Source organism: Mus musculus, chromosome 4 (assembly GCF_000001635.26).
Source record: "Mus musculus strain C57BL/6J chromosome 4, GRCm38.p6 C57BL/6J".
Classification (NCBI taxonomy): Eukaryota; Metazoa; Chordata; class Mammalia; order Rodentia; family Muridae; genus Mus; species Mus musculus.
The window spans coordinates 21,950,001-21,973,221 of NC_000070.6; the positions used below are offsets into that span (position 1 = coordinate 21,950,001).

At 43.6% G+C, this 23,221-nt stretch overlaps 1 protein-coding gene across 2 annotated transcripts in view; it reads left to right on the plus strand.

Moving 5' to 3' along the window:
- The window catches only part of Faxc (failed axon connections homolog), a 70,556-nt gene that overhangs the window by 19,095 nt on the left and 28,240 nt on the right, over positions 1-23,221 (plus strand). For both annotated transcript variants that reach the window (XM_006538340.4, NM_175234.4), the window contains exon 4: positions 8,444-8,667. In XM_006538340.4, coding sequence (XP_006538403.1) covers positions 8,444-8,667 — 224 coding nt within the window. The remainder of the gene's footprint in view (positions 1-8,443; positions 8,668-23,221) is intronic.

Genomic DNA, 23,221 nt, shown 5'->3' on the forward strand with positions numbered 1-23,221 from the left:
TCACACATGACTCTCTATTTTCCTCTTCTGATGTTTGGTTTTTGTACCCTGTCTGTCCTGGGGTTGACCAGAACTGCACATCCTCTCCCCACCTCACTATAGAGATGAGGGAGGGCTGACCAAGGAAGTGCCTTGTCGGAGAGCACAGAGAGAGCAGTGTGGGAGAGAGTGGACTCAGTGTTGGCAGGGGCCTGGCCCTTTCCATGAAAAACTGATGGAGATGCCAGGCCTCTGCTTTGTCACAGTGGACACTAGGATGTGTGACTGTCTGACTCACTTGGCTTCTGGGAAAGGCTGTGGAAAGGCTCCCATCTCATTCACTAGCCAGGTTTCAGACCCAGCTCTGCGGTGGGGTGGCAGAGGGAAGTGAAGAGTGTGCTCTGGGCCCCTGACCCTCAAGCCACCTATGATCGTGTTTACTACGCCTCCTTTAAGAGATGGGGTACCTGACTCAAGGATGTGGAAAGCTAAATGTAAGCTTTCTAGAAAGCTGTGGAACTTATGTTTTCACTCATATTTTGGCTGTAACTCTTACATTTTTATAGTAGCTCAGAAATACATACATACATACATACATACATACATACATACATACATACATATGTATGTATATGTTTGGATTTAGTAAAATACCCAATTCTCATATGTCAGGCCTTTCAGTCAGGGACCTGATCATTTTATATAACTTTACCCCTGGTAGATGCTCACAGACAATGCTTTTCTGCTCTTGTCTTCACTAACCCTCAGCTAATAGGGAGGTAGGGTAGGCTGTGGATGTGAGAGAGAGGGAGCAGGGGAAAGATCATAAACTTCCCAGAGCTTACTGTACCTGAGGGCCATATAGCCTCTTTAAAGGTTAGCATTGTTTCTCTAAAACTACCTTTCTATTAGAAAAAAAAAAAAAAGGAAGCATTTTGAGATATAATATTTTCATCTCTAGTACCAAAAGAAGAACAATCCCTGGGCCTGTTTCTTTTCTCCCCTCTGGCATATAACGTTCCCACACTCACAGGGAGCTTCATGTCCCTGCTCTCACAAGGAACTGTCCAAGGCAGTGACATTCTCCCTTCCTTCTGCTCTTCCAGTCCCAGCTGGCCCCAGCACGGAACTGACCTCCGTGTATGGTAGTTGTCTCTGAGATTCTGTCACATGCTAACCAGCACCGAGCTCTTAGGTCGTGACAGCGGCATTTACAGAGGAAGGAAGGTCTGTCAACCCTCAGGGTTTAACCGACTTAGCTGATGCTCTGAGGGTTTTCAGGTACATTTTATTTTGGCTTGAAACTTTAAAACTGCTTGGGTACAATTTTCTACAAGGCAGAAGTGATGGAAAGCGGGCATTACCATGTAACGTGACATAATTTCGAAGCTTTGTTTTATGTCCACTCAGATAAGCACACTCAGCTACAAAGTGGCTTTTCTTGCATTTGAAATCTATATAATTATATCCCACTTGCATTATAAAAGCTATTATTGAAGATGAATAAGCCTGATTTTTTTTTCTTATCTTCTTTGTCTTGCACCGAGTGCTTAAGTTAGATCTAATGCTTGGAAACTGGATTTCTCAGACAGAGAATCAAATTACCAAAATGAAATTGATTTTTCTAACATTGATTCTTCAGTGATGCATACTGCCCTCCTGTGGCCATCAGTGAAAACCCCGAGTCTTCTAACACTATAGAATAAGCGCAACAGCCAACATTTTCCACGCAAATCTGCTTCTAGGTTGCACATAATTTATACATTTTAAACTTCATTTTTTGTGTGTGATGTCATTTGAACTCAGGGCCCTTGTGCGTGCTGGGCGAGTACACCAGCATGGAAACCCATCTCCAGCCTGAGCTTGGCTTTTGATGTAATTTTAGTATCAGAGGGAGAAGGGGAACTTTCCTTAGATGGCTTACAAGATGTGTAAGAGATGTGTGGAAGCCTGACCATGATAGCTGATTACAACGCTACAGACCCATTCCACCATCTCCCCTTCTGTGTCCAGTCTTAGCTGGAGGGGGAGTTCCTGTTGGAAGGTTTGTGAAATTTGATGATCATTGAAGAAGTATATCATAAGTTCACAGCCCTTTAAAGTAGAATGTAAATAAGACAGCAAGGGTATAGCCTCATGTAGAGAGAGGTGGTTTTTGAGATAGGGCCTCACCGTGTAATCTTGGCTACCTGGGAACTTATAGAGACCCACCCAGCCCTGCCTTCGGAACTCGGGAATTAAAAGGTGAGCCACCGTGCTTGTCAGTGAATGGCATTCTTCTGACTTGGAAGGCCATACTCTGAGATTCAATAGTTTATAACTTTCTGTATGTTATTATTTGTTTATGCCTTGGGCCTGTCTTCATGGTAGGTTATGGTGAAAAAACATTTTCATCAAAACATCAGCCATAAGGGACTGAAGATATATATAGCTCAGAGGTTGGGTGCTTGCCCAACTTTACAGCAGTCCTGTGAGTTATGTAAACTCACCATCCTCTGCTTATTTCCTGGGCTCTGGGATTACAGGCATGGGCCATGATGCCTGGCCTCTTGCCTGTTTGCTAGGCTTCCTTTAGAAGTGTTAGCACAGGCTTTAAATCTTTAAATCTTTGGTCCAACTTGTGTAGGAGAGATTAGACACATTAGTCGTGATAAGAAAACGAATATCTGAACTTTCTGAAATAGATTGTCACCTGACAATTCACCTTAATTGCTTATCCTAGTCTACTTTCCCAGTTGGCCCTTCCTGCTGACTCCACTTAATAATTGATGACTTCCTGTGCACTGGGCTTCTTCCCAGTGAAGATAAAGGGGCCAAGAACTGCTAAAGAGACAAGTGGCAGACACTTCACTCTCCATGGGTTCTTCTCTCTATTTTTCTAAGTACATACTATCCTTTAGAAATGTCACACAGCCAACATCGACTCAGTATAAAGCTGTTTTTCATTCAATCAACAGTCCACTCTTAGGAAATGAACTGAATGCCAACTGGTATGCAGATACTACGCCCCTACCCTTCAGTGGCTCTCAGGCTGGAATGCCTTTATGAGAAAGCCTTCCTTAAGCCTTAATGATTGTCATTGTTGGGGAAGAGTTTGAGGAGCTGAGGGAAGGCAGAGTTAGCACCTACTGGAGAGATGAAGGCAGGGATGCCAGAGGACGTGGTAGTGTGACAGAGCCATGTGACAACTGGAGTGGCAGCTGACGGAGCTAATGAAAAGGGGTAATGATTGGAGTGTTCAGATAGACAGCACTGTCTGTAAATATTTGCAGCCAAGAAAGAGGTGTTTGGGGAGTGTCTTAGTCCATCCAGGCTCCTGTAACTGAAGAGCAGGCTGGCAGTTTAGAAGTTTATATCTCACCACACAGGAAGACTAGTAAGCCCAAGGCCAAGGTTTTAGCAGATGTGGAGTTTAATGAGGTCCTGTTTTCTGGTCCACAGATAACCATCTTCTTACAGTAAGGTCACATAACAGAAACTCTATAGGGTCATTTTTATAAGGGCAGTAATCTTACTCTTGAGGGCTCTGTCCTCATGACTTAAGTACACTGAAGGCCCTGCTTCCTAATACTGCCTGGTTTCAATACAAGAAATTTGGGGACATGAATATTCAGTCTGTAATTGGGGTTGGGGGAAAGCTCGTGCCCTTTTGTATGGCTAATATACAGTTTATAGGAGGCCATGCTGGGAATTGGAAACTGGGAAGGGCCAGAATATGGTCAGGGTCCTGGGGTTTCTGACATCACAATATGATATTGCAATCTACAAATATGTTGGGCTGCATTTATAGCCATCCTGAGAAACGTGTGGCCTGTGAGCATAGGCTTGGCACACTTGGGTGGGAGCCATGAAGAACATCTCCTGGGATACTGGCCTGGGTGAATCCAATGTTGGAAGTGTAGTTAGCATTTCCTGAAGCTCTTCCATTTGGGACTCATGGCTCTGAGGATGGAGGTCTGAGTTAGGTATAGATTTGGAAGTTGCTTTGAACTCCTGGGTATGAATGAGCTCACCTCATGACTAGATAGATGTAGTAGGGAGGAGACTAGAACAAAAATAGCATGGGAAAGGTGTGTGTGTGTGTGTGTGGGTGAACAGCCATTGTAAGCTAAAGGCAAGCTCCATGAGAGACTAACAGTGTCAGATGCTGCAGCACTCATGAGAGCTCAGCTCAGTGAAGAGGGCATGGAGGAAGTTTCTGACCCATGGCTTGGGGAGAGTTGTTTGGGTGGAGTGACGGGGTGGAATCTCTCACTGTTTCTGGAATCCTGAGTGAGAGGTGTATCCTTGGCTCTTATGACATGGAAACCTGCAAAATATCCCCTGCCTGTCCTAGCTGAGGTAAGAGTATGTAATTGTCTTAGTTAGGGTTTTACTGCTGTGAACAGACACTATGACCAAGGCAAGTCTTATAAAAAGCAACATTTAATTGGGGCTGGCTTACAGGTTCAGAGGTTCAGTCCATTATCATCAAGGTGGGAGCATGGCAGCATCCAGGCAGGCATGGTGCAGGAGGAGCTGAGAGTTCTGCATCTTTATCCAAAGGCTGCTAGTGGAAGACTGACTTCCAGGCAACTAGAGTGAGGATCTTAAGCCCACACCCACAGTGACACACCTACTCCAACCAGGTCACACCTATTCCAACAAGGCCACACCTCCAAATGCTGCCACTCCCTGGTCCAAGAATATACAAACCATAACAGTAATCTACACATTTGTTGTCTTTCGACACTTTTGACACTGCTGGATTTGATCCCCAAAGAGCCCTCTGGTCCTTATTTGACACTGGTCTGTAATATTGGGGACAGTAGAAAAGCAAAGAAAGGGCTGGAGAGATGGCTCAGCGGGTAAGAGCACTGACTGTTCTTCCAAAGGTCATGAGTTCAAATCCCAGCAACCACATGGTGGCTCACAACCATCCTTAATAAGATCTGACATCCTCTTCTGGTGTATCTGAAGACAGCTACAGTGTACTTAGATATAATAATAAATAAATCTTTAAAAAAAAAAAGCAAAGAAATCAGGTGCAGAGCAGGGGCTGGGGAGACATCAGTCACTAAAGTGCTCACAAGGCCTTGCAGGTGTGAGGATCTGAGATTAATTTGCATAGATCTTTAAAGTGCTGAGTGTTGGGGCTGCAGAGATAGATAGTTTAGCCCCTAAGCATGCTTGCTGTACTTCCAGAAGACCTGAGTTCTGTTCCTAGCATCCACAGAGGTGACCAACAACCACCTGTACATCTAGCTCCAGGGATCTCATACCTTCTTCTGGTCACTTAGGGCGTATGCACACATGGAGTGTACTGTATATGTGGAGTGTACTGCCCACCTTCCAAACAAACAAACAAAAAAAGCCAAGTGTAAGTGTGGTGGAGCAGCACACTTGAAACCCCAGTGTTGGACAGGCTGGGGCAGTCATGGCTCAGGGGCTCACTGGCCAGCCAGCCTAGCCGCACTTGGCAAGTTCTAGGTCAGTAGAGACCATGCCTGAAAAAAATTGTGGGCAGAAGCTGAGGAACCTCTAACTTCCACACTATATCACATGCATACATACACTCTAACACATGCACTTATATGCATAGTGGACATGTACAAGGACACATACATAGACACAGACATGCACACACATACACACAGAGAGCAGGAAGAGGAAGAGAGAAAGACCAGTTTGCAAGGCTACTTCTAGCTGCAGAGTCCGGGATGAGTGCAGTCCTTCTCTGGTGCCCAATGTTCACACTGCTCCTGCAGGTTGAGAACCTTACACCTTTGGCTTTCTGCCACACTGCTGAGCTGGGTGGGCTAGGTAGCCCCCTCTCCTACAGCCTGCTACTATGTATTTTCTGCACATCCCCACACACATAGCATTTCCTGCTCTGGGAGGAAACAGATGTCATCACGAGGCAGGGAGCTTAACCTCTCTGTATCCACATCCTTTATAAGACACGAATTCCTTCCATCTTAGATAATGAGCTGTCTCTCCTTCTCGCCATAGCACCTTCTTTCTTCTAATTTGCCTTTGAACTATGATTTTTCCAACATTGACCTCATTCTAGAACTTTCCTTAGACAATCCCATTTCCCCTCACAGCTTTAAAACTCACTAAATGTCCGTGACTGCCCACCAGTTCGATCTCCGTGTAAAGTTTAAACTTTCTTCTTGACTTTTTCCTGCTTGCTGGACATCTTCTGTCTTTGAAACCTTCGAGTACATCTGGCTCACCTACCTTTCATTCCTCAAATTCATTCTACCCTTTGTGGTCCAGCTCTGATTGGTGGAATCCACTCAAATGCTCAGCCTGGGCGAAGACCCTTCTATCTTAGAAGTTCTCCATGTACCCTGTGTCACCTCTCTGTCGTGGTCTACAGCACATCCTTCCTGTCTGTCTCACTCACCCTGTCTTCCTGTCAGCCTTCCTACCAGCATTGCCATAGGTCCGATTATGAAACTTTCCAACATTTAACCTTTACTTTTGGAATTAAAATGATTCAGCCTGGCTTCAGGCCTCCTGTTATTAGCTCTATGGGGCCGTCCATCTCAGGTCATGCACAATTCCTCACGTGCATCCTAAAGCCCAGCTACACTCCTGGAGTCCTTGCAGGTCCAGGCAGCCAGCATCTTCATGTAGGTGCCTCTTGAGCTCCGTCCTGTTCATCCTACAGTTATGCCCAGGATCTAACTGGGTGACACAACACATCTCCAGCTTAGAGTCACACATGCCTCGTTTCTAGAACCTCCTCTGTGCAATTGTTACTTGTTTATGCCCAGTTTAGGATTACTTTTTTTCTCCAAGACTGTTGGCTTTCCCGATCATCAAAGGTTACGTAACTTCATTTGTTGTGAATTGAAATAATGTGCAATTAGAATCACAGTGCTCATTATTCTAATGGAATCGAAAACTACTAGATTATTGCAGGTATTATAAAGAGGGCTCTCAAAGAGTATGTGGCATTGACCTTTACATAGAATTCAGTGCAATGGATGTGAGATAGTTTACATCAAAAGACCCATCCCGTGCACTGCCCATGCACAGTCAAATATTGCTGTGAGGTACTTTTCCTATTCTCAGCAAAATTCGTTTCTTCACTTTGCAATAGTTTGAGAGACTTACGAAAAAGACACGCAGAGAGAACTTTCTACAAGAGTTGTAGGGATTCTTTTTAAAAGGTAACAGGGAGGAGTTAAAAATGACTGCAGTGTGGAAAGTGCGCTTAAATTAGGGCTTTTTAGTAACAGTTCAAGTATGACTAGAAACTTTATATATGTTTTTAAGTGGAGAGGATGTCAATAGAGCAGAGCTACACAAAATGCTAAAACTTTCAGGGCTTCCCCCCCCCCCCCCCCCCGGTGGAGCTAGAGCTAGAGACCAGGGCCTGGCACATGCTGGCAGATCTTACACCACTGACATGCATCCAGCTCTTGTTTTCTTCCTAATGTGTAAAATAACTTTTCTTTATACAATTTACCATCATCCTGTGTGCTTTTAATAATAATGTTTTCTTACCTTTCTGAGTTTTAAGAAGTCATTACTACATATTAGCCCACATCAGGGATAGGGATATGATCGATATATTTTTTTATTATTATTATAAAGAGAAGAAAATATTTCATGTGTATATTCTCAGAGCTACATTCTTCTCAAAGGGAAACCCTTTACTGTATATCTAGTAACATGGTTAGCTATAAAAACACTTTTGAGACTGTGCAGGTTTCTCAAACCAAATAAGGAAAAGTACAGGCACTGCAGCCAATAGGATGCTTCCTGTCTGCATGTGTTGTGTGGGACCGCTGGATGGGTGAGATTGCCACTAGCGCCACCCAGTGGGAGAGTGACCACACAGTTCCTTGGGTGAATACTTAAAATCCTTGCAAACAGCCTGAGGGAGAGAGTTGATTTTCTGGAGAGCAAATAATTTACATATCTACAGCATATCACTTATGACACATAGGCAGGTGTAGCTGCCCCTTAACCTCTGTTCAAAAGGCAAAAGGGTGTCTTAAAAAAATAACCCAACCTTTTTAATCATGAGATGTAAAATACATGCAGCCTAGAAAACAGAAACACAGGACTTAGCACAAAGCACTCATGTGCCTGAGGAGCCGTCCTTAAGCTCCAGAGGGGAATGCTGCTCTCTTCCCATTGGCTGCAGGCCATGTTGGGTACCCCATAGCACTTGCCAGCCTCCTGGAAGGCCATTACTTTTCTGAAATAGCATGAGAAAGAGCAGAGGAGTCTGAGGGCAGGCGACTGGGAAGATTTGGTTGAACAGGAGCACAGGTCACCGTCATTTCTCTGAAAGCTTGCGAATCTACACGTTGGCTAGAACTGTTGTGACAATCCCTGCCGCTCAGGTTAAACACTGCGGTTATTTGGTAGTGCTGCACTCTGAGCAAAGCGTTTGACTGCAGTGACTGCAGAGCTACACATCTCTGATGCAGAGCAGTAACCTGTTTCCACACAATTCCAGGACGTTAGCTTATTGCCAGTGGGTGGACAATCTCAATGAGACCCGGAAGATGCTGTCACTTAGTGGCGGCGGTCCCTTCAGTAACCTGCTCAGGTGGGTCGTGTGCCACATAACAAAAGGAATTGTGAAGCGGGAGATGCACGGCCACGGCATTGGCCGCTTCTCGGAGGAAGAGATTTACATGCTGATGGAGAAGGACATGCGGTCTTTAGCAGGGCTTTTGGGTAACGTACCACACCTTCTATATTTTCTGTGCTTACTGTTGCATGACTAGTAGAGTGCTGCTGGTTTATGAATTTAACTTGCTTAGGGTTTTTGCTCCCATATGTAGGTTGCATTTCCACCATTTAAACAAGGCCCCTAGTCTCCCAGAGTAATCTCTGGTGTTAGTTTTCAGTGTAGCTATGGAGGACCCACATGAAAGCACATGTGGAAGACACTTCAGCCCTGGGACTTGGCTGCAGGGGACTCTGGCTGTGCTGTGAGGATAGGTGATTTTGAGCAAGGAACCTCTTCTATTTATACACAGGTCAGGTTGCTTGTAAGCACATACTCTTGTAGAGTTACACAGAGTTGGTGACAACCCAGCCTGACCTGTTTTGCATGTGCGCATGTGCATGCATGCGCATGCTTTGACCTTTGTCATCTTATGCTGTTCATTCTGGTGTGTATCCTTAGTTTTCTTCTTCCTACTGTGTTTTATCCAAGATTATGCATTTATTGGACGTTGTGGGCTAAATTGCCTCTGGGGAGCATCTTGGAGAGGCAAAGAGCCTTAGATGCCCATGAGCTATTGAGGGGGACTTATTCTGTTCACCAGCTGGCTGCAGATAACCTGGGCTGCTATAGTTCTGTACTGGGCGAGCTTGATTCTTGGCTATGGTGATTCACAAAGAGACTGTCCAAAGCAGCAATCTAGAGGTGAACCACATCATCTAATATGGGACTGTTTCATGGTCTCAGTGGGACTTCTGGTTTTATTTTCAGAACTTGGTTTTGTTCACCCGTTCTCCCTTTGTGGTAATGGTGTCCAGATCTGTCACCATTCCCATCGTAGATCATGCTAGATTCCTTGCCTCCATGAGGAACTGGGATGTGGGATTTGTTTTGTTGAAACTGACCCTGTGTGCTGGAAGTGGAGGCTCTGTGGACATCACCCCTCTTGCAGAGAATGTTCTACATTGAGCACTTGATTGCTCCACATTCCAAATATTTGCTAGACCTGGAGTCCTCCCTTGAATACCATCTGGTGCCTTACTCGGAATCGTCAACTTGATCTCAGACGAGCAACCCTTAGTGGAATCCTTCTTCCTTAACAGTGATGGTGTCTGTTTCTGTCTTATTCCTCCTCCTCTCCAGTTTATGCTGTTGGAAGCCTCCACAAATAAGGAGTTGAATTCCAGAACCATTATGATGGCCAAGACTATGCCAGTAAAAACCTTTTGAACGATTAACAGCATTGATTTCCTAACCAGAGCATTGGTGACTGTCACTCTGCTAGAAGTGTTTCTTGTTCAGAGAAGTTTAGAGAGCAGGGTGATGGCCATAATGACCACTGGCACTTTCTCTGAGCACTCAGTGACCAAGCCTTGTTCCCAATGCATCACTGTGCATCGATCACTGTGATTGATCACTGATGGGTTGACTGGAAGCCTTGTAAGCATGGGAGTTTGCCCTCGCTCGTGGCTCATTAGCTATGGTTTCAGACATCAGTGGGTGACTGTGGTCTGAATGGCAAGTTCCACTTAATATTTAAGGTTTAAATTGGGTGCTTTTATGCGTACCATGATGGATTCTCCAGGACCTGCTCTGTCTAGCCCAGGACATAGGTGACTCCTCTCTGTCTACTGCTGTCACAGTGACTGCTTACGGCCACCTGGTAGCAACAGACCACTGTTGTGAGGATTTACAGTGCTTCTGCTGAAGTAACCTTTATGTCAATCATAGAATCTGCACTTAACATAACTTTATTAGGAATTTTATTTCCTAGGAAAACTGTGTTTGAAACAAAAACTTGTCAATTATAGAAGTTTGGAAAGGTTCAGAAAAGCACAGAGAAGGAAAACAAGTCAAAATAATTTTATAACTTATTGCTAACCAAAGTACTGTTTGATGCTAACCATTTGATGCCTAACCTTTCAATACTTTTATACATAATTTTGAATCATGTATAGATATACATACATTATTTTTCTTTTATTTTCTTTTTTCTATCATTAAGTATTCTGTACCATGTGACTGTATGCCTGTATCATAGTTGACACCAGAAAAACTTATCAGACAAATTCCACTTTGCCTACTGTTTGTCTTATATTTTTGTTCTGGTAGTTCTGAGTCTACAGAAACATTAAACAAACAAACAGAAAATAAGACAGGGAATATGATTTGTATATCTGTGTCTAGTATTAACAAGGCGACCCCCAGCTGAGACTATTAGGTATGCAATTAAAGTAAGTAGAGACCATGGGATCCCGGACAAGTCAAACAACACTACCCATCCAATAGTGGAGGAAATTGAGTCACACCGATAGGCAGAAGTGAGACAGGGATCAAATCCAGAACATTAGGCTTAAGACATTGTTTTCTAACTGCTGACTGCTTGCATGGCTTGGGATCCAGAGCCTAGATCTGGATGGTGAGGGGTTAAGGAAAGATCAGACACACATACAGGAAAGCTGGGACTGGGTGGTCTGGGCTGTCAGTGTGCTTCTCATACAGGGTTGAATAAGGAGGCAGGCTTATGGCGTACAGCCGAGTCAAGGACACAGGGTTAGGTAATCACGGTGGAGCAGTCTCTGTGGGAGAGCTCCAGACGTAAAGATGGACGGAGGACAAAGCTACGGGAGACATTTTCTGCATGTCCTATCAACATCTATACAGGAGTGAGAAGGGAAGGGATTGCCATTCCCACGGGGCTGAGGCTCTGGGGCCTTTGACATAGCTCCCTACTACCCAACTATGACCCCAAATTTCCTTATGGATTGTACTTGAAGTGACTTTATTATTTCAGTGTGGCATCTTCAGAATATTTCCTGAAGTAAACAGAGCTTAGACTATCAAATTAAGGAGTGGTCTCTAAAGTGATGTTTAAAGAATGTTTTTATCTGCTTGCTCCTCGTAGTGGACTACTGAATAATTTTTGGTTGTCTGAGAATGTAGCTCTGTGTTAGAGCTCTCGTCCAGTGTAGGATTCTGGGCTCTACCCTCAAAGACTGACAACACAATAAAATAAAACAGATAGAGATATGTTTGTGAATTGAGGTTGTACCATACATTCTGCCAATGCATGTCTTTAAGAGCCTCAGATGAGAGCCAAACGATAAATTGGACTTATAAATGGGAGTGAGGAAAGCTGATTTCCAGAAAGCATCATTCGTTTAATAAAAAATTTATTGTGCATTTTCTAGTGTGAAGTATTTCTTTTGAGTCCGAAAATAGCTCAGGGTTTCTTTGGTCTTCAGTCCTTATTGATATCAGGTTGGCACATCTCTAAGAGCCACATCTGTTGGTTATTTTAATAAGCATTTGTGATCTTGATTATTTAATGAAGGATATATGATACAGAGTAGTGTGTCCTGTCAGAAGCAGCTTCCCAGCCCCCTTCCTAAACATGTGCAATTACAGCGTGGTACAGTTTTACGTAATGGTTACATGGTATTGTTGGATAAAAAGAATCATCACTTCTGTTTTTCATGTAAAAGAGACACTTGGCTGGTCACTTAGTTCACAGTTAAGTTATATATAGACGATTAAAATATCCTCAAAGAACAACATGGGAAAGCATTTGTGATAAGAAATAGAAAATCTGTAGCCCTTGTGGTTCTCAGACCTTCCCAGTCGCAAAACAAAGCTGCATTTTGATGTTTTGAAAAGCAGATTTTATAATGTGGACCAAAGCTAAGTGTTATGTTGACGTGTGGAGGTGGTCACCTCGTGTGTGTGTGTGTGTGTGTGTGTGTGTGTGTGTGTGTGTGTGTTGGGGGCTAATGGATGGGTTTCTGGCTTCTAAGGCTCACAGTGCAGATAGAGGCTGCTGGCTGTGGCAACTGGACTTGCTGAGCCTTCATCTGACTACAGCGTGTGTCTGTGATTACAATGAAGCAGTATAGACTACTCCCTCAGAGTGCTTCTTTGATTTTAATTGGACATCTATAGGTCCTGTGTGCTGCTGCTGCTGTTATCGTGTGACAGTAGATGAGTAATTGATATATGGAGTTTGTGAGATGGGGAAAATAATGAAATCCAGTTTCAGGTATGGGGACCAGTACTGCATAGATGGGAGTTAATAGTGACTGCACACAGTTAGCAGACAGCCAACTATAAACTCAGGATTTGTGGCTCTAAGAATTAATTCTGAGCAAAAAATATTAAATTTATGAATCTTCCATTTTTTTCTAGTTAGGGTCTCATGTGGCTTAGCCTGTTCTCCAACTCACCATGTAGCAAAGTCTGGCCTTGAACTCCTGGTTCTCCTGTCTCTGAGTTCTGAATGCTGGGATCACTAGCATGTGCCATCATGAGCAGCTTAAACTATGGATACATTAAAGGCTGGGGACAGAAAGAGTAACAGGCTCTAAGGCCCCATCTCCATTGCTAGGGACATAGTAGTAGGAGAAGGTATTTGTAAACCTGAGAATTCAGAGCAGTTCCTTTGATCAAAGAGACATGCATTGAGTAGCATGCTGAAATCTTTGTCAAAGGACTTGAGAGTCAGTGACAGGCACTGCTACGAGTTACCAGGGCTGCCATAAGAAGGAAATATTTTTGGTAAACATTTATAAAATCACACATCTGTGAGGGGTGCCTTCATGAACAACAGGATGCAAAGAGGGCAGTTTTCAGAGGAGTAATTGTGGATGCATCGTAGTCAATCCAGAAGTCTTCTTTGGTGGATGGCGTTTAAAGTGAATGCTGAAACATAGGCTAACGTTAGGCAAGCATGTGTGTGTGTGTGGGGGGGGGGGCGGTGGGGGGCGGGGAGGAGGGCAGGGTTATGACAGTGAATTGAATAGCTTGGGATAAGAAAGAAATATTATGTAAAAAGATCTAGAAATCAGATGCAGCTGGTTGCTTTCAAAGCCTGAAAGGGTGGCCAGTGTGGTTAGACATTTTACAAGAGCAGAGGGGTGTTAGTAGGTAGAGGCAGTCAGGGGCTGAGAATGGTCAGCTTTTATATGTCACATAAATCATTTTTGTGTTTCTCGTCTGAGACCATGAGAAGTTGCTCTGTTCCTAAGCATGATGAGCTGGATTTGATTCCCAAGATCCACATGGTAGAAAGAGAAAACCAACTCTTAAAGATCCTCTGGCCTCTCTACACATATGTGCGGTACCCATACTACCCATACACACTGAAACAGACACACAGACACAGACACACACACAGACACATACACAGACACACACACACACACACACACACACACACACACACACACACACACAGAGAGAGAGAGAGAGAGAGAGAGAGAGAGAGAGAGAGAGAGAATATAGTAAAAACAAAATAGAAATGTTGCATACCCTGTTTTCTGTTTAGTATGGAGATGGAGAGTGTGCATGTGTATGTATAGTCATATGTGTGCATATGTATGGGCATGTATGTGCATGTGAGTGTGTGTACATGTGTGTGTGTACATGTGTGTGTGTGCATGTGCGTGTGCGTGTGCATGTGCGTGTGTGTGTGTGTGTGTGTGTGTGCATGTGTGTGTGCATGTGTGTGTGTGTGTGTGTGTGTGTGTGTGTGTGTGTGTGTGAAGGTTGTTAGTGTCCAGGAAAGATAAGATAGTGTTGGGACTACAACAAGGTGCTATCGTTGGGCAGACAGGGATGGATTAGGCTTGAGTTTAGTGACAGAAGTGGGAAAGTAGTCATTTGTGGAAGGGAGCGTTGGAGGAGGGGACTCATGGATTTTTTTTAGGTGTGGACATACTGTGTTTGAGACAGACACCTGAGTGGAGAAGAAGTATGTGGCAAAGGGAGCTTATCGTTAGTGGATAAAAGGCAAATGAGTTTATCAAGTGATACTAAAGCACTTGTGCCACTATTTGGAACAGAATCAGTGTAATTCTGGATTTCATGTTACAGACAAACAGGTTGGTAGATGCTGTGGTGAGTGCTGTTTGGTCCCACACCTGCATAGGTGATCTCTTCTCCAGTGTTGAGCTGAGGTGTGTACGTCGTCAGTATAATGAGGTGGGAATGCGGCAGGTTGAAGTATAAGCTTTAGGAGATAGCTTTCGGAGGTGAAGGGTGCTTTTTAGTGGCTGCAAGGACGAAGCCACTCAGCTGGCTTCCAGATAGGTAAACAACCTGAACTCTGAAAGAGGAGAGAAAGTGGCCAGAAAGCTCTTCTATCTCTTTGAATGATGAACAGGCTAACATTGCAGTTAGTGATTTTGCATACTGATTTTGTATCAGTTGTGTAAACTTGTTAATTTGGTGCCATGCTAACTCCGTGGGAAACAAAGAACAGCGAGGGAGGTCCTTACTCTCCAGATGTGCAGACTCCATCTGCAAAGCCCGAACAGTGTCAGAATCTGTGAAGGTTTCCAATCTGATCTCAGAATCCTCTTGTCATCATTTAGAGATAGGAGGCTGGAGATAGGAAACTGTTCCTCCTTACAAAGGGGAGGGGTGAGGATTTCAGATAATGAAATACTCAGGTGAGTTCTTAAGGAGATGTCTGGCTTTACAACGTGGCCTCTGGTTAGGTCTGAGCAAGCTACAGCAAAAAGGAACATTATCTGCATAGCTTGGCCACTGGGAACACTGTTTCTGGATTACTTCATACGGCTGGATGCCATGGCTTTCTGATGGGCAAGAGAACCCCCTCCTCCAGAGAAAACAATAGAAAACTTCTGCATTAGCTGGAGGCTGATTCACGGCAGGTTGAACAACTGTACCTTCCTGTTGTTAGTTATAGAATGACACCACCCAGCTCTTGGGGACAGTGCTGGTCATGTTCAGTACTTTTTTCAATGACCTGCTCACACCTCTGGAGGAGTTGATTTTCCAATGACATTGGATGGAAAAGTCAAGAACCAAAGCTTTCAACTGTAACAAAATGAAACCCTGTAGAGAAAAAATGTTTGATTTTGTATGCAGGTCCAGAAATTACATTGCACTTATTCAGAGTTGGGAGGCCCATGTAAGAGAAGAGTGCGGAACTACTTTAGTGGATTTCAATCTCAGTAGGTTCCCAGTGTCAAAGAAACACTAACAGCTTAGTCTGCGCGGACTGAGAGATGAGATGGCCCACTAAGCAAAGCTCCCATGGAGGTCAGAGGGCTGTTAGGAGTCGGTTCTCACCTTCTGCCTGGCTGAGGAAGGACACTCTTGGTTCTGCCAGCTTTGCAGGCACCTGCAGACTGGGCTGGTCGACCACCAGCCTTTCAGCTGTCTCTCTAGGGGTGCTATGCAGGCTATCAAGTTAATCTGACAAGCACTTTCACCAGCTGAACCATCTCCCTGGCCCTGGAATCTTTTCTTTTAGCTTTTTTTGTTTTTTCCTCAAAGGATTTTTGATTTGGACAATTGAACATTTTTATCTTTTTAATAAATGTTTTGATCAACATACACTAATTATGCAAACTTAAAAGGTAGGATATGATTTTTTTAAATGTTACTGAATTGCCTGAGATGTTTTGAACTCATGTTCCTGGATATTTTGTTTTCTCAGTAGCTAAGATTATAGCATGTACCACTATCCCACTTAATATAACATTTTAATCCATGTTTATATTTTTGGCATAGTATATTATACTTGATTTTGCTATTCAATTTTTAAAAATATTTATTTTTTATTTTATGTGTATGTGTGTATATCCTTGCATATATGCATGTGCCTGCAGAGGTCAGAAGAAGGTGTCAGGTTCCCTGGAACTGCATGAAGTGGGTGCTAGGAACTAAACCCTGGTTCTTTGTAAGAGCAGCAAGTACTCTAAACTGCTGAACCGTGTCTTCAGCCCCCTATTCTGCATGTCACACAAACAGCGCCTCATGGAAAGGAATGCCTGGGTCACTTTCACCTTAGGCCTTTCAGCCTTGCCTGGGCACTGCTTGGAACACATTGTTCCCAGCAAACATGATAGAGAAAGCCTCATAGCTGGGCAGAGAGAAAGGATGAAAGCAGTAGTTTGTGTCCGTACACATTTTAGCATGCCCACTGCATGCTGGGAACTCAGGGCAGCTGGGAAGAAAAAAGATGCAAAAAATATCCGTGCCTGTCAATCAAGCCCAAATCGGGAGAGCCACAGAGAAAAGAAGAAAGTAATAGATATTAAATGAATGTTTTGGAACCTCAAAGCAGTGCTTCATGAAACAGGCTTTGAGTGCTCGCCATACTATGGGGGACACTTTTAGAAAAGTGGCTGTAGCCTGATTACTCTTTCAGATCACCTGGGAGATGAGTGTAGTCTGGTGGAGAGCCAGCTACACAGTCCCATGCAAGCCAGGTGAGTCAGCATCTCCAGCGGTACCTGTGAATATATGTATATATATGTATATATATATGTATGTATATGTTTTAAAGCTGAAAAGCTGAAAGCATTGCTTTTTATCATGCATGTCAACTCTGCATTCTCATTTGATCAATCTGTGGAATTTGTTTATTTGCTTATTTGTGGATGGTCTAAACAGGTCTGAAATCTGACATAGGTTAGGCATGGGAACTTATTTACTTAGGGAAGGGGAGACTGGGCAGGGGACAAATGAAGGGACCCATGAGAATTCTGTGCTACTATGAGAAAGAATACTGGGGTCTTTTATTAGGGAGGGGATCAAATGAGGATGAATCAGGCTTACCTCAGCGCTGTTGCGGACATGCCCTTGATTGGGTCTGTTTACATTTAGTCTGTTAATTGTCACTCTGGATTTAAACATTTTAAAAATGTTTGTAATAATTCTTTGCCTTTTAAGATTTAATGTCCTATTGATTCCATTTGTACTGTCCATATACTTCTTGGGGTGGGGTCGTGCACTGGAGCATGGTTGACCAACCAGGAGCCACATCCTTGAAGGAAACTGATTTTCCTCCCCCGGAAGACAAACTGTCCATAGCTCCCCAGTTATGGATGGACGGTCATAAGTTCCTTTCCCCCAGGCTAGGGTGTTGACTGGCTTGCTCTTGCTCTTGTGTGGGACCCACAGCTGCTCTGAGTTCATGAGTGTAGCAGTCCTTTGAGGTGCTGTTCTGCTCCATCCCTTCCTGGCCTCTCTCTATCTGGCTCTTACAAGTTTCTCCACCCCATCTTCCATGATGGTCTCTGAGTCTTGAAGGTGTGGCAAGCACTACATAGTCACTCATTCTTAGGACTTTGACCAATTGTGATTTTGTGCAATTTCCACCATCCACTGCGTAAAAGCAGCTCTCTGATGAGGTCTGAGAGACATCTAAATTTAGAGGGCAGTTCGATACTATCTCCACTTAGAACAATTTAAAATTGTATTTATTTAATTGATGTTTGCATAGGTCAGAGGACAGCTTAGCTTGCGATACTCTGCTCTGTCCTTCTCCCGTGTGGATTTCTGAGGTGGAATGCAGGCCAGCAGATGTGGTGACAAGTACTTTAATCTGCTGAGTTTTCCCATAGTCCCCTGACTGCAGACTGGGTTTTGGTATGGGTACATTTTAGGCAGTATTTTTAGTAGTACCTTACAGATATTGTAAACATAAAACATGCTGGCTAAACACACTTTCCCAGGCAAGTCTAAAGAGCAATCCAGCTAAGCTGTTCTATGTGTGCCTCCCGGTTTGGAGACCATTTGGAACCTGCTTTATGAAACATTCCTTTGAGGTTCCAAACGCCCCCTTGAGTGTTTCTCCCTTGACCTGTGGATGGTCTCTTTTTAGTCAGGTTGATAAGGATAATTGCATCTGGATCGTCACTACATCTCATTCAGCTGAGGCGGCATGTGTGGTTTAGTGGGGGCTAAGAGACAGATGTGGGCCATTCTGTGTCTTTTGTTTTAGAACATTTAAGTCTGTGTTTGCACTGGTGGGTCGTTAAAGTCACATGTAAGAAAAGCATTGATTAGATTTGTGAATCCTACATTTTTCTTTGTTAATTGAAGTCTGGTAAGAGCTTAACTCTTCAAAGGGCCATACTGGGAATCTGTGCTTAATGATTGAAAGGCAAGTAATTTATTTAGAAAGGTTTTTACATATTGATCAATAATGCTAAAGTGTGTGCTGCTCTCTGGTGGAGAGGCCACTAGATCATACACTTTGAAAATACTGACTCCTGCTTTTGCTCCTCCTCCTCATTCCAGAATTCCAAAGGTAGGATGGGGTCTAGAGAGCTCGAGGTTAGAGATTCCAAAGGATCCTTGATTGTGAGGTCAGGCCCCATTTGTATGCTGAAGGGGACAACACAGTTGGAACCTCAATTTGTGGTTTATTTTCCCTTCTTCTCCCCAACATCCTCCTCCATCCCTTCTCTTTTTCCTTTTGTTAATTTTCACACAGGGTCTTTCTATGTGGTCCAAGCTGACCTTGAACTTGATCTGTTTCCACGGTGTCCTTGAACTCATGGTGGTTGTCCTGCCTCAACCTCTTGAGTACTGGGATAACAGGCTTGTGCCATTGTTCCTCTCTTTTCCATTTTTAAAAAAAAGATTTATCTATTTATTATATGTAAGTACACTGTAGCTGACTTCAGACACCCCAGAAAAGGGTGTCAGATCTCATTACGGGTGGTTGTGAGCCAACATATGGTTGCTGGGATTTGAACTCATGACCTTCGGAAGAGCAGTCAGTGCTCTTACCCGCTGAGCCATCTCACCAGCCTTCTTTTCCATTTTTAAAAATAAGATTTACTTATTTTATATATGCGAGTACACTGTTACAGTCAGATCCCATTACAGTTGGTTGTGAGCCACCATGTGGTTGCTGGGAATTAAACTCAATCAGTGCTCTTAACCGCTGAGCCATCTCTCCGGCTTTCTTTTCCATTTTATGGTTTGCATTTTAATAGTAAAAATGTGTTGTGTTTAAAATAAGTTGACATGTAGTATGTATACCCAAATATGTTTTTAGAAGGATAAAATTAAATATGAATAAACAGTGAGTTCCTAGACATCTTTGTAATGTATTTTGTGATACAGATTACTAGATATAATTATGACAGACTTCTTTGTTTTATTCTGGGGTATTCTAGCTGCTGCCTCTTTATAGAAAAGGGTTTAACTCTGTGTTCCCACACAATTCCTAATGAGGAATTCAATTCCTAAATGAGGATACTTTAAAAACAACACAAAACAAAACAAAAGCCATAGAAGATAACGTCATACACAATCCACTTTAAAAATCTCTTTTGGGTCAGGCATGGCAGCAAACACGTTTGATCCCACGGCTGGGGAGGCAGAGGCAGGCAGAGCTCTGTGGACCTGAGGCCAGCCTGACCTACATAGGGAGCTTCTGGTCCACCAGGGCTACACAGTGCCCTGCAAAACCAAAGCAAAGCAAAGCAAAACAACAGAAACAACATTAGCATCCATACTTTAGGTGTTTTTATTTTCAGTTTCAACATAGAAGGAGAAGCTTAGTTACTTTTCTGAAATAAAACACTACAACCACGGCAACTTGCAAAAGAGAACATTTAAGTGGGCATACGATTTGTATGAAGGTTGATCCATAATGGTGGAACAAAGGCATGGTGGAGTAATGGCAGAGAGCTCACATATTAAAACAGAAGTAGTAGGCAGAGAGGTACATGGGAAGCCGTTGAAACCTCAAAGCCCTTCCCCCTCCTCTAACAAGGCCATGTCTCCTAATCCTTCCCAAACAGTTCCATCAATTGAGCCTATGGAAGTCATTCAGACTGCCACAGTGTGCTCCTCCAAGATGGCGCTCCCCATCTGTATTCCTTTGGATTGACTGGTTTGGGTAAAATTTGAGGAGGAAATAATTTTAGGTAGGTGATGACCTGATACATCCTAATACATTTGTGAGTGGGTTTTTTTTTTTTTTTTTTTTTTTCGGTCCTTGCTCAACTCAGTAACTGGAGGAGAATTTGTCTGTTCTATTCACCTCTGTATCTCAAGCCCCCAGAGCTCTGCCTCATATAGAATCAAAATGACATCAGCAAGAGCTGCCATTCATGCATCGCTCACCAAGGCAAGAAGTGCAGTACATAATTCATGCCTTCCTATGGAACTCAATTCAAAATAGTGTGTCTATTACGAATGTATTACATAAGCTAAAATATGCACAAGAGTACTAAATATAAGTTAGATATATGTCTGAGTAGTGATGTCATGACAGTGTTTTATGTAGGTTTAGTGAGAATTAACTAGAGTAGAAATTGTTTCATTAATCCTCACCAAAAACATCAGGGAGTGGGCATTATTCTGATTATTATTACCCGTGATATAATTACATCTGGTTTGTAGATGGGCAATGGAACCTGAACCCAAGCCCCTGACTGGATAGTGAGATGCTTAGTAAGTGCTTGCCTACTGAGAGACTTCATTGGTGGAGTGCTCACCGACTTCTGGAATCCCCTAACTACTTTTGGCCCTACCTCTGTGATAGAAGTGCCCACTGAAGTAGAGAAGGGCTTGCCTGGATTTGCTCTAACTTCATGGCTGCTCTCTCAACCTTTGGTCTGCTCTCTTCATTCTAGAGCTGCACATCTAAATTTTATATTCTAAGATATAAACCAGTACCGCGGGCCTTTGCTCTTCTTTACTAAAATGTGCGCTCCTTTCTTTACAACTCTAACCCTACCCTCAGGAGATCCTCTTTCCCACTTGTTTCTGTGTTTGTCTACACACTATATAACCCTTGCTTGCTGAAGTTCACTGCATGGGCTATCTCTCCTGCCTTGCCTGATAACTTATTCCTACTTAGACATTTTCTTTGTATTTTCCCTCCTTCCCACCCCTTGAAACTATTTAGATTGTTTGTTTCCCCTCTGAGCAGCTTCATTTTATCTTGGTACCCACTGTGGAGGTGCCATCCATACCTGCTGGTAGTAAGGGGCTGTCCATCTCTTCACTGTCCCTCTCCTCCACTGTCTCCCAGCCTTGCCCGCGGACATGGTCATGTTGAAAATGACCAGCTTTCCTGTGATGCTGGTACCTACTAGAAGGCCTAGTAAATAGAAGGCCAAGTAACTGTGGGGACAGTGAACCCTGATAGTATGAGGTAGGCCCACATAATCCAATGGTTAGCTTGAGGTGGGCTTTGAGGTTTCAAATGTCCTTGCTCAGCTCCTAAGCTCTGGAGTCTGTAGTTATGTGACACTAAATATTGACAGGTATGAGTTTAGTGTACAAGATTTAAAAGAATTGTAACGTAGTTTCCACTGATGTAAGAGCAGTTCTATTTTCTGAGTTCCTGTAGTGCTGGCAGAGATGGAGTTTAGAGCTGAGGCAGATCTCATGTCTACAGTGGTTTCTGTCTTTCTGGAATTATTCTTTAGACAAGGTCACCAGAGAACCATTCTGATCATGATAGGGCATATGAGTACCAAACAAGCCCCTCGGTGGTTGAGTTAATTTGCCTGTTACATGAGGACCAGTTAGCATTGTCTGTAGCTGCTTGTTTTGAGACAAGACTTTTTCTATGTAGTTGAGGGTGCCTTGAACTTGAAGTCCTCCCTCAGGCTGCTAACTGCTGGGATTACAGTGCTATGCTAAGTCACACTGTATGTTTTAAAAAATTGTTGTGAAAGCACTGTCTGTATCTTAGTCAATGTTCTATTTCTGTGAAGAAACACCATTACCATGGCAACTCTTATATAGGAAAACATTTAACTGGGTTAGATTACAGTTTCAGAGGCTTAGTCCACTATTATATGGCAGGAAACATGGCAGCCAGAAGGCAGACATGGTGCTGGAAAAGGAGCCAAGAATTCTACATCTGGGTCAGCAGGCACGGGAGAGGGGGAGAGGGAGGAGGAGGGGGAGAGGGAGGGAGAGAGAAGCTGGGCCTAGTTTGAGCATTTGAAACCTCAAAGCCCACCCCTAGTTATATACTTCCTCCAACAAGGCTACACCTATTCTAATAAGGTACATCTCCTAATAGTGCCACTCCCTGGTGGACCAAGTATTCAAATCTATGAGTCTATGGGGGGGGGGCGCGTTCCTAGTCAGAGCACCACAGTGTGCTTTAATGTTAGAGAATAGCTGCCAAACATAATTTAAGGTCAGGTGTAATTGATAGTCACCCCCTTAGTCAGGTGGTTTGTTTTTATTATGAAACATTTAAAACACAGAAAAATAGAATAATAATACAATAAGCAGCTTTATATAAGTCACTTTAACTAGTGGACCCATGAAGAGCTATCTTTACCTAAGTAAGAGCCAGTGAACAGCTGAGACACAGTATTGGCTGCTTGGTTTTAGACCCAGGGACAAGGGGCTGAGGTGCATATTTTACATATCTAAAGCACATCTGGCCCCCAGGTTCTCCCAGCATCCCTCACTCCCTACCTGGCATCCCCTGCCCCCAACCCTGAACTTTCCACCCAGGGGCTGGGCTGCCTTCCTCAGAGGCTACTCCCTATATAATCCAGACAATTTTGGTCTCCTCACCTCTCCTTCGTTCTCTCCTTCACTCACTCTCCTCTTCTTTCTCTGCTCTTTCTCTTCCCCTTCTCCATCTCTCCCTTCCTATGGAGACTTCCCTGGCCTCCTTCCTTGGGGCCAGTGAACTGGTTCACCCTAGAGCTTCTCTCATCAGCAGCTATGTGAAGAATTTCTTAGCAGACCTTCCCTAAGTTAGCTCTCTGGTTAACTGCAACTCTGGAATGTTACTCAGGTTTCTGATACTAC